Source organism: Papaver somniferum, chromosome 1, assembly GCF_003573695.1.
Source record: "Papaver somniferum cultivar HN1 chromosome 1, ASM357369v1, whole genome shotgun sequence".
NCBI classification, from domain to species: Eukaryota; Viridiplantae; Streptophyta; class Magnoliopsida; order Ranunculales; family Papaveraceae; genus Papaver; species Papaver somniferum.
Window position 1 is genome coordinate 63,087,700 of NC_039358.1, and position 11,561 is coordinate 63,099,260.

Consider the following 11,561-nt stretch of genomic DNA (forward strand, 5'->3'; position numbering starts at 1 on the left):
TAAACCTATTTCGGGTTTAAACTTTAATATAACCTTTGGCATTTGACCCAATTTTATTTTTATTTTAAAATAGGAAAACATAATGCTGCAGTTTTTTTAGACCCAGTTTGTGCCAAGGTAGTCAATATTGGTTGTACAGGCCGATATTAGAGGTTTTTATCGGGTATTGGAAAATACCTATATGATATTGAAAATATCGGCGATACAAAGACGGAGCGATAATTATCGGTTGTACATGCCGATATAGACGATATATCGGTTTTACTTATACACTGATAATATCGTTTTTCATCAATATGCATTTAGTTTTTACAAACAAATACAACGTCAATTGGAGAAGGTAAAAAGTCTTAATATATTTACGATATAAAATCAATGACTATATGGTAGAATATAAGATGAAAACAATATTTCGATTGCAAGGAAGGGAAATGTAAAATATAAAAGTGAAGGATAATATGAAAGATTTACCGGCATAATGGGACAACAATCACAACTCTAGATGGTAAACCACCTTATATTTTGAAAATTCGAAATATATTATGATTCTTATTATTTTTTACTATGGTTTTATAAATATTTGAGATTCTAGTTGTAATGATGTATCACCGATAAAAACTGATATTATCTTTTGTATAGGTGTATCGGACCCGGCCGATACGAGACCGATACACGATATTAACTACCTTGGTTTGTGCACAATCCCTTAAATCCCTTCCAGCCCCAATAATCGGAATTGCATGACGTACCTAATGTTTAAGATAGTGTTTATGAAAAATTTAAGCAGCTCATAAATTTGGAAATCACAAAAACAGTGTTAAGACGCAAACAACATAGTACACATAGCATATGTTCAAATTCTCCTCAGAGATGAGTCATTTTTTTAAAAAAAAAAACTGATAGTAATAACATGAGGGGGAAATAAATGCTAATCTTCCCAGACTTCAACTTATCCCCGATTTTTCCTTCCTGATGATACTGGCACATTTTCCTTGTTGCTTTTGTTTACGGGCTTCTTGGGAGCTTCAGTGCTCTTTTCTTGTTTGCAACCACATTTCTTTTCATTCTTGCAATGAGCCAATCTCTCTGCAACGATAGGCCTTACATCATCTGAAACAGCTAACCTCTCTAAGAAAGGGAGTAGTACAAGAAGTTCTTTATCTTGCTGGTCAAAATACCAGCTTTGAATCTTAATACCGTTGTCTTTTTGTAAGCGAAAATTATCTGAACAATTATCAACCAATACAGCTTTAGCAAGATCGACCCCAAGTCTGCGTAGATCCTTGACATAGATGCCATGATAATATGAACCTGAATTGCAATAATAACGTCTAATAATCAGCTTGGCTTGAGGGTCAAGAAAATCGAGTACTTGATCTGCATACTCTTGGTCACTTGCAGTGACGATGACCACATTAAACAACTCATACACCCTTTCTAAGAACTTGTGAACATACGGCCTCAAATAGACATAATAAGTGTTGGTTAAACTTCAACATAGAAGTCACTAACAAGCTGATTAGGATAAGATTAGGAAATTGATGTAATCCTAAGGGAATTAGAAGTCATCTAGTTCTAAGAAAAGGAAAGACATGTAATAAGGTAATAGGAGTAGGAAAAGGAATTCATAGTTCTATATATATATGATCACCAAAGTTGTGGTTGATCATATGAGCAAGATTAAAGCTTGTGTTTAGTTTTGAGAGATTTTCTAAACATCAATAAAGAGAGTTGTCTTTATATAAGCTAAGTTTCATCTTGCAGTTGCCATTAATTGGTATCAGAGCGTGTTTCTGAGCCATGGAAAACGAAACCACCATTGTGGGTGCAAAATAGTTCACGCCACCATCAATACAGGTTCCAATCCTCAACGCCACAAACTACACAGTATGGGCCATGAGAATGAAGGTACTGATCAAAATCTACAAAGTTTGGGAAACAATTGATCCTGGTATATTGGACCCATACAAAAATAATGTTGCCATTGGATTACTCTTTCAAGCAATACCAGAATGTCTTGTTTTACAAGTTGGTGAACAGGAAACTTCAAAGAAAATTTGGGATGCAATAAAGGCACGTAATCTCGGAGCTGATCGAGTTAAAGGAGCCCGTCTGCAAACCTTAATGTCTGAATTTGAAAGAGTGAAGATGAAAGACACTGATACTATTGATAGCTTTGCAGGAAAGCTATCAGAGATAGCCTCAAAAGCTGCGTCACTTGGACAATCCATTGATGAAGATAAACTGGTAAAGAAGTTTCTCAATAGTTTACCAAGATCCAAGTATATTCATATCATAACTTCTCTCGAACAAGTCTTAGATTTAAAGAAGACTAGCTATGAAGATATAATTGGAAGATTGAAAGCATATGAAGAAAGAATCCTTGATGAAGAAAACAATGGAGAAACTCAAGGAAAACTATTGTACACAAACTCTTACCAACAAAACTCTGCGATAAGAGGAAGAGGTCGTGGAAGAGGTGGAAGAGGAAACAGAGGCCGAGGAAGGGGAGGAAGGTTTAACTCACAAGATAGTACAACAAGTCAGAATGATCAAAACCAAGGGAAAGAAAAGAAGGATAGATCAAACATTATTTGTTACAGATGTGATAAACCATGACACTTCTCCTCTGTATTCCCTGAAAGAATACAAAAGATGGAAGAAACAAACAAGAATGAAACAAGGGAAGCAGATACATCTCTTTTCATGCACGAAGTTGTATTCTTAAACGAAGGGAAACTAATACCAAAGAACTACGAATCAAAGGATGGAGAAGAAGGAATCTGGTATTTAGATAATGGAGCCAGCAATCACATGACTGGTAAGAGACACTACTTTTCTGAACTCAATGAGAAAATCAAAGGACAAGTGAAGTTTGATGATGGATCTTATGTAGAAATTGAAGGGAAAGGATCAATTCTATTTCAGAGCAAGACCGGAGAACAGAATCTTGTCACAAACATCTACTTCATCCCAAACTTACAAAGAAACATTCTAAGTTGAGGGCAAGCTACAGAAGTTGGATGTGATGTTAGAATGCGACAAGATTATCTAACAGTTCATGACCCAAGTGGAAGACTTTTAGTAGAGTCTCACACTCACAGAATAGACTCTACAAGATAAGTCTCATGACTGGAAGGCCATTGTGTATGAATATGAGACTGGAAGATCAGACATGGAAGTGGAACGCAAGGTTAGGACACATAAGCTTTAGTTCTTTAAAGGCTATGCAGGTACCTAATTATCTATGGGGAGAAGCTGTACGACACTCCACATACCTAATAAACAGGATACCTACGAAATCTCTGAAAGACATGACTCCATATGAAAGTTTGCGAAAGAGAAGACCAAACATAGATCATTTAAGAGTGTTTGGTTGCAAAGCATACGCAAAAGTTGATTCTGCAACTCTTAAGAAACTGGATGATCGATCTCAGACTCTTGTGAATCTAGGAATTGAGTCTGGATCCAAAGCTTACAGATTATTCAATCCAACAACGAAAAGAGTGATAGTGAGTCGAGATGTGGTATTCGATGAAAAAGCAAACTGGAACTGGAAAGAAACTAATGATGGACCAAGTAGGGATCCAGGAATGTTTCACATGAGATGGGGTCAAGTAATTGATGAAGGCAAAGGACCCATAATCATCAATACCAATGGAAATAATGATGTTAATCAAGAAGAAGAAGAGAATAATGAAAACACTGAGAATAACGAAGAAGTAGTAGAAGAAGAAGAAGAAGAAGAAGAAGAAGAAGAAGAAGAGAAGATCGATGAAATAACTCAACCCATTCCACTGCGAAAATCAACAAGACAGATACAAAAGCCACAGTATCTGGAGGATTATGTTCTTCAAGCCGCAGAAGAATGTGAGATTATGCTACTTTCTGTTAATGATGAACCAAGGAATTTTCAGGAAGCAAAGGTCTCGACTAAATGGACACAATCATGTAGAGAAGAAATTATTTCAATCAACAGAAACAAGACTTGGTTTCTAGTTGATAAGCCAGATGGGATTCAGATTAAACAAGAAGCTTATGCAAGGAGAATTCTGAAAGAAGCAGGACTTGAAACTTGTAATCCAACTAAGATACCAATGGAGTTTGGACTTAAAGTTTCAAAGGCACAAGAAGAAGCTGAGATTGATCCAACGAGTTATAGAAGAAATGTTGTATGCCTTAGATACTTGTTACACACAAGACCAGACTTGGATTTCTCAGTGGGAGTAGCAAGCCGTTATATGCAGAGTCCACGCAAGTCTCATGGTGACGTAATAAAGCAGATATTGAGATATCTAAGAGGAACAATCATCTATGGAATGAAGTATGGTCGAGGAGGATCAAAAGGAATTGTTGGGTATAGTGACAGCAGTCATAATATTGACCAAGACGATGGAAGGAGTACGACAGGTCATATTTTCTACCTAGGAGATGCACCTATCACATGGTGCTCACAGAAGCAAGACACAATAGCTCTCTCATCCTGTGAAGCTGAGTTTATGGCTGCAACAGAAGCAGCTAAACAATCAATATGGCTTCAAGAACTGTTGGGTGAAATCAAAGGAAGAGAATCTGAAAAAGTTCTTATCAAGATTGATAATAAGTCTACAATTGCACTCGCTAAAAATCCAGTGTTTCATGGGAAGACGAAACACATTCACAAAAGGTATCATTTCATACGAGAATGTATCGAGAAGGAGATCATCAACGTTGAACACATACCAGGAACTGAGCAGAAAGCAGATATATTGACAAAGGCATTAGCTCGGATCAAGTTTGCAGAAATGAGACAATTGATTGGAGTACAAGATATGTCACGGGTAAGGTTGAAGCTTAACGGGGAGAATGTTGGTTAAACTTCAACATAGAAGTCACTAACAAGCTGGTTAGGACAAGATTAGGAAATTGATGCAATCCTAAGGGAATTAGAAGTCATCTAGTTCTAAGAAAAGGAAAGACATGTAATAAGGTAATAGGACTAGGAAAAGGAATTCATAGTTCTATATATATATATGATCACCAAAATTGTGGTTGATCATATGAGCAAGATTAGAGCTTGTGTTTAGTTTTGAGAGATTTTCTAAACATCAATAAAGAGAGTTGTCTTTATATAAACTAAGTTTCATCTTGCAGTTGCCATTAATAAGTGCACTTTACTCCAGGAAATGAGTGTGAATATGATTCTTGAAGTGATTTTCTAACGTGGACGAGGGTTTCGTCCAAGTCCAAAATCAACAGCTCTTTTCCTGGATTTTGTTTGGCGGGCTAGAACTAGTTTTGCCGTTATGCGCGAGACCACATGACCTTCTGATTGATTTGGTGGAAGCCCTTGCTGCTGCTGCAAAATTATAAACATAAAGTTATGGCATGACAGAATAAATCAAGGGCTTTTTAATAAAGTAACCACCTTTTTGAACCATATTTAAGAAACTGGCCGTTTTTTTGAATCTTTATATAAACTGGCCGATATTGACATTTTCCATCCCGTTTTTTTCAAAAAACGGATTTAGGTAGTTAACTGGCTATGTGGCAGTTAACCTGCTAGGTAAAAGACGACTTAACCCTCGTCTGAGTTCGTAACCAAACCAGTATCGAGTCAACTCGGTGACTCATTGCAACGGTCGGATTTGTAACGGTCAGATTCAGCTTCATTCATATAAATTAGGCCCTGCAGAGAAGAACCATAGTATTTGTCATACTCAACAGATCATAGCATACCTCACTTGTACAGATTGTGACGGTTTTAAATGGGTCTCAGATGAAGTCTTCATTGCTGCAAAAAACAGAATTATGCATTCAAGTTTACAACTTAATGCTATATGTAAGGAACTCAACAATCTGAAAATGTAACCTGCAAATGTACTAATAAACAACCTGCCACTTTTGATTCAGCATTAATTCAAGTCTACAAAAGAAAAAAATATTGTCTTCTTAAACACAAAAAAATCAGAAAACGGATCTCAAATCATTTGTTGTGGTTAGTAACATTTCCACATTTCAACCTCAACATCAATTTCCAGCGCCAGGTTCATGCTCAACTGTATCCATCGCAACCGTAACTAGTTCATTTTGCAAATTCTCTATGCTTCCCGAGGGTGGCAGGCAATCTTCTCTTCTTAGCAACTCCACCACAGTCATCAACATATGCAAGCATGAGGTTATCATACCATTATCTAGCAAGAACAACTGCAACAAGCGAAACCCAACATCGAAAACAGTTAATGTCATCTACCAATTGAAGGAATAGAGAATCATAAACACTAATTTCATCAAATGAGCAACCAAAAACAGCTAACTAAAAGGTTCAATGCCATAACTTGGTATTATGCTTAAAAAATATAAATTAACCATTTCATTCATAAACCATGCGTCCCAACATATGAGTGGCGCAGGATCACCAACATATAAGTGGCGCACGCATCTAGCATCATTACACAGATTACAAACTGATCATAGAAGGTACGTTGGACAATATGACATACCTTAACTTACTTATGTAAAATCCATAGCAAAGCACATTTCTTTTATGACCAGATAATATAACAACACCTTTCCTATTCTCATATCCAAGGCACTCAACCAACTGCATTAAGAGTTTTCCTAATCCTTTCCGCTGCACACTCAAGCTACATTCTATCTTCCTTCAACAAAATGATACTGTAAAATACAAAAAAAACGATTCCCATCTAGACTGCAGTATGTTAATTGGTTGTCCTACATGTAGAAAAACAAACATCTCCTAGATATCGAAATAACTTTGAACTGTCAGATAAAAAGGATTGCGAGAACTTACTTCAGCCCTTGTATGAATATCGATCATCTAAAATACGATATACTAATTGCCAGATGTAGGAAAACAAACATTGGCAACATCAATATGATCAGAAGTGAATGCACCATTAACCATCAGTAGGACCGAATCCGTAAATCACACTTGTAACACCCTTGGGAAGCCAACCTGAAAGGAGAGATGCAGAACTAAGAAACTTAATTCAAGAAAAGCCATTCTAAATGAAGACTAAATTACTAAAATGAACGGACCGAAGTAATTGGCGATATTTGTCACAAAAATATGTCTCCTCCTCTTTATATTCTTCAGTAGGTGCTTCTGTCCTCCTAGAAACCATTCATTTGAAAATTCCCACTTCTCTGAATCAACCTTTCGAAAACCCTGCAACCATTACACACCAAAGTCATCAACATATGCAAGCATGAGGTTATCATACCATTATCTAGCAAGAACAACTGCAACAAGCGAAACCCAACATCGAAAACAGTTAATGTCATCTACCAATTGAAGGAATAGAGAATCATAAACACTAATTTCATCAAATGAGCAACCAAAAACAGCTAAACCCCATAAACCCTAGAATTCACAACAAAATATGATCAGCTTAGAACCGCTAAAATATCATCATTCAAGAAACCCACAAACAGAATCATTAACTACAGACACCAAAGGTGCAATTCAAGCATTTTGAATACCTAATCCCTAAAACCCATGGCCAAAATATCAACAGAATACATATAAGACTGGAAACCGAAGCAAACCCCCAAAATCAACGAATCAATCAAATTCAGTTAAAAAGAGAGAATCGGAAAGTAACAGAAAGAATTTATGTTGACAAGATCTATAAATAGAAGCGAAGAAGAAGAAAATAAAACAGTGTGAACGGAAATCTTAGGGTTTCAGGATCGTACCTATGTTCATCAAAAGAAACCCATTAATGCAAGCACTTGTTAGATCGTCGACAACATCAATTCATACTATCTCTGAATCCCTAAATATGTAGAACTTTTCTTCCAAATACACTCTGGTCTTTCACTAACATCTATGTTTTCAACAAAAACAACTTCAATAACATCAGTTTTCTTTTTCTTTTCAAACAGCTTCAATACCTAACCCTAGTTTCAGAACTCGGAGAAGAGAACGAGGGAGAAGAGAGGACGAAAGAGAAAGTGTGGTGAGAGATTACATCACACGGGTCTTTAAATGGGCAAGGGCACAGTCGTAAATTCTCCTACCGAGTTTGACTTATTCAACACAGCTGACCGATCTGGTGGGCCCAGGTATCAACTCTAACAGAAAGGCCAGTTTCTAAAAGAATTTAAAAGCTTGGCCGATTTATTAATTATATGGTTCGAAGCAGGACACTTTATTAATTTGCCGCCCATAAATCAAAGGTAAAACATAAGAGAATATTCGATGAATTTCACTTTTTAGTCCCATAATCATATCAAAGGTAGTGATCCAAGATTTGAATAGACAGACTGATATCAAAATCGAAGATAAATACGTAAAAACAAAAGCAAACCCTTAATCGGCATATAATCGTATCAAAACGGAAAACAAGATCTTGAATCAGCATACACAAAATCATAGCCAAAGGGAACCCTAAATTAGCAAATAATCATTCATATGAACAAAAACAAGAGGGAATCATAAACTTGCATATAAGCATATATCCAAGGTAATCCTAAATTTGCATACACGAAAAACAGAAGGAAACCTAAATCAAATTAGCATACCTTTGCGATTGGACATCCTTTAGCTGCTTTCTTCTTCTTCTTCTTTTTTATTTTTTTTTTATATATTTTTTCTTTCTCTCCACAATTATTCGTGATCCTTTCTTAGAGTTGTCAAGTGTGTATTTATAGGGCAGCCATCTTCTTTTTAAGGAAACTGAAAAGAAGGTCATGGAATTGGAAATACAAACCATCGGCCATCCATCGGCTCTTTTCGCTCTAAAGTTTGACCTTACACCTAAAAAAACAGGATAAAGTTTGACCCAAAACATTCCATCGAATCAAAATCAGAACTAATGGTGAAGTAGAAGACATTATGATTCGTCAAGTTGTTTCTAACAACTACCACGATGACTTAATTCAAAAAGCAGAGCGTCACTTCAAAAACTTCTTCTTCTGCTGTTCATGGAGTTGCACAGTTTTCTGATTTAACACCAACTGAATTCAGGAAATCTGTCTTAGGGTTGAGGAGCTTGAAACGTCCTAGTGATGCTCAGAAAGCTCCGATTCTTCCAACTAATGATCTTCTTACAGATTTTGTTTGGAGAGATCATGGTGCTGTTACTGATGTTAAGAATCAGGTATGGTTGAAATGGGATGCCCCTAATTTGTTTTGATTGGGTTAGAATTTGCAGTGTTTGATTTAATTAGTTGTTTGTTTTTGGTGATTTGTAGGGTACTTGTGGGTCTTGCTGGTCTTTTAGTACAACTGGAGCACTGGAAGGAGCTAATTTTTTTGCTACAGGGAAACATGTTAGCCTCAGTGAGCAACAACTCAGTTGATTGTGATCATGAGGTTTGGGATTTATTTCTTCAGTACATTTTTATGTGGTTATTTCCAATTTAATTTGGGTTCTTATTAGTAATTACTTCCGAAAAAATTCCTCAATTTGATGTAATTTGTTATGGCTATAATAAGGTTTAGTCTGTTTGTCCGAATTCTCTGTTTTATGTTTACGAATCAGAATGTAAAGAGAAAACTGATTGTCCATAATTGAATTAGCAGCAGTGAACAATGACGAATCTGTTTTGGCTTTCAATTATAGAAAGAACAATGGGTTTCAGTATTAAGCTATTAAAACTGTTTCTTACGGCGAGAGGTGTTAGTAGTTTTTCAAGCTATGGGTCTTTTGTGTTGGCCAAAGTAATTTGCGAGTGTCACACAATTTCTAACTTTGTTTGAATGCTGCATTGGTTTGGGTAGTTTCCAAGTTCTATTGTAACTTCAACAATTGCCGCATTTGCTTATTGTCTTAACTTGATTGTAATTCTTCAACATGTTCTTTAGATGCATTAACGGAACACTAGGGTCTGAGTGTTATTTCTGCATGTCGTTGGCCTGTAGCTTTTTACGCGCAATTTGTATGTATATGCCGGTGTATCATGAAAAGTAAATGACTTAGAAGTTGACTCTATAGTAAATTCAAGCAATTTCGAAGTTGGTGTGCTGCCTAACAAAACAATTTCGATGGAGTTCCTTTTTTTTAACTTGGGTTGTTTGAAGTCCAAGATTGTTAATCTCTCCTCTGATGGTAATTCAATCTTCGTTTATTTTGTATTTGACCAGTGTGATCCAGCAGAAGCCGGTTCATGTGATTCAGGCTGCAAAGGTGGGTTGATGAATAGTGCATTCGAATATACACTCAAAGCTGGTGGACTTCAACGCGAGGAAGACTATCCTTACACTGGAAATGATCGAGGTCAATGCAAATTTGACAAGACAAAAATTGCTGCATCTGTAGCGAATTTCAGTGTCGTTTCTATCGACAAAGATCAAATTGCTGTCAATCTCCTGAAAAGCGGTCCTCTTGCAGGTAAGTTTAATTATAAAATCGAGCTCGTACAGTTAGCTCAATGAATACCAATATAAGCAAAACCAATACACTCATAAACCATAATACTTACACTGGTCTCATGCAAACCTACATTGGAGGTGTTTCATGTCCTTACATATGCTTGAAAAATCTGGATCACGGTGTATTGTTGGTAGGATATGGTTCTGGATCTTATTCTCCCATCCGCTTGAAGGAGAAACCATACTGGATCATTAAGAATTCATGGGGACGAACCTGGGGAGAGAAGGGATGCTACAAGATCTGCAGAGGTCCTAGTGTCTGTGGAGTTGAGACCACGGTGTCAACCGTGGCAGCTGTTCATGTGAATCATTAGTGAATCTCAAGTTACAGTTCCTGTAAATGTGAGATTGAGAATGGGATCCTGATGGTTAGTTTGTTGGATATCCTATTGGTCGAGAAGTTGAGTACTTTACCCTAGAAATTATATCATTAAGTGTTGTGACAAAGCAAAATGGTGGGGCAACTTGTGCATAATGAACAGCTTAGCTGATTGCAAGGCAACTGGAGCTACTAGATTGCGCAATGCGTGAGCTTCCTAATCCCAGCATATGCTGAAATAAACAGTTATCTATGCATTCTAAATATCTGTGTGTTTCTATAAACAAAGTATGGGAAGGTTATCGATTTGTGTTTTACTTTTTAATTTTGCCGTCTCTAAGACCTTTCAAGTAATGTATACTAATTTCAATGTTTAGTGTTATTGTGTATTTGGTGTAGCCTGCGATAGAAGATAAACCTAGTTGGGTTTGATTGTTCTTTTTGTTTTGTTTTGTTTTGTTCAAAGCAGATCGCTGTTCAGTTGGCTGTTCTAATCTCAAAAATTGCTCGCATTGATTATCCAAAAGATTGGTAAGTCTTCCATTCCTTTTCCTTCATTGTGATTACACTCTACTGCATGATAAAACAAACTTATTGAAAATTGGTGATGCTTGCTGAGCTTTTGTTTCACTTTCTTGTGAAGTATTAGCACAACACAATATTGACAATTAATCTGGTAGTGCGAATGTGATTTCGTTGGATTTCTGTAACATGCGAGTGTGAGAACTTATTGAAAATTGGTGATGCTTGCTGAGCTTTTGTTTCACTTTCTTGTGAAGTATTAGCACAACACAATATTGACAATTAATCTGGTAGTGCGAATGTGATTTCGTTGGATTTCTGTAACAGTCATCTTTCTAG

The 11,561-nt window shown here is 36.5% G+C and overlaps 1 protein-coding gene, 1 long non-coding RNA gene and 1 pseudogene across 4 annotated transcripts; 1 reads left to right on the forward strand and 2 right to left on the reverse strand.

Annotated features, from left to right (window-relative positions):
- Positions 1-949: 949 nt before the first annotated feature.
- On the reverse strand, positions 950-5,771 carry LOC113323377 (CTD small phosphatase-like protein 2-A). The gene is made up of 2 exons (XM_026571701.1): positions 5,719-5,771; positions 950-1,490 (listed from the first exon to the last, which is right to left on the reverse strand). The coding sequence occupies exons 1-2, from the start codon at positions 5,769-5,771 to the stop codon at positions 950-952; spliced, it is 594 nt and encodes a 197-aa protein (XP_026427486.1).
- A 92-nt stretch (positions 5,772-5,863) lies between these two features.
- LOC113289205 lies at positions 5,864-8,657 on the reverse strand. Of its 3 annotated transcripts, none has more exons than XR_003330920.1 (4): positions 8,530-8,657; positions 7,042-7,171; positions 6,493-6,958; positions 5,864-6,186 (listed from the first exon to the last, which is right to left on the reverse strand). It is a non-coding gene; the product is annotated as an uncharacterized LOC113289205 (long non-coding RNA). The 3 variants fall into 3 exon arrangements; XR_003330917.1 differs by having other exon boundaries at positions 6,483-6,958; positions 8,530-8,656; XR_003330919.1 differs by lacking the exon at positions 8,530-8,657 and adding an exon at positions 7,702-7,884 and having other exon boundaries at positions 6,483-6,958.
- Positions 8,658-8,697: 40 nt separating this feature from the next.
- On the forward strand, positions 8,698-11,543 carry LOC113323451 (annotated as a pseudogene).
- The last annotated feature ends 18 nt before the right edge of the window (positions 11,544-11,561 follow it).

Coding starts and splice junctions, on each gene's coding strand:
- LOC113323377 (XM_026571701.1), bottom strand. CDS start 5,771: ATGAAGACTTCATCTGAGACCCATTTAAAACCGTCACAATCTGTACAA. Junction 1,491..5,718: donor TCACAATCTGTACAAGTGAG/GTATGCTATGAT, acceptor TCTATGTTGAAG/TTTAACCAACACTTATTATG.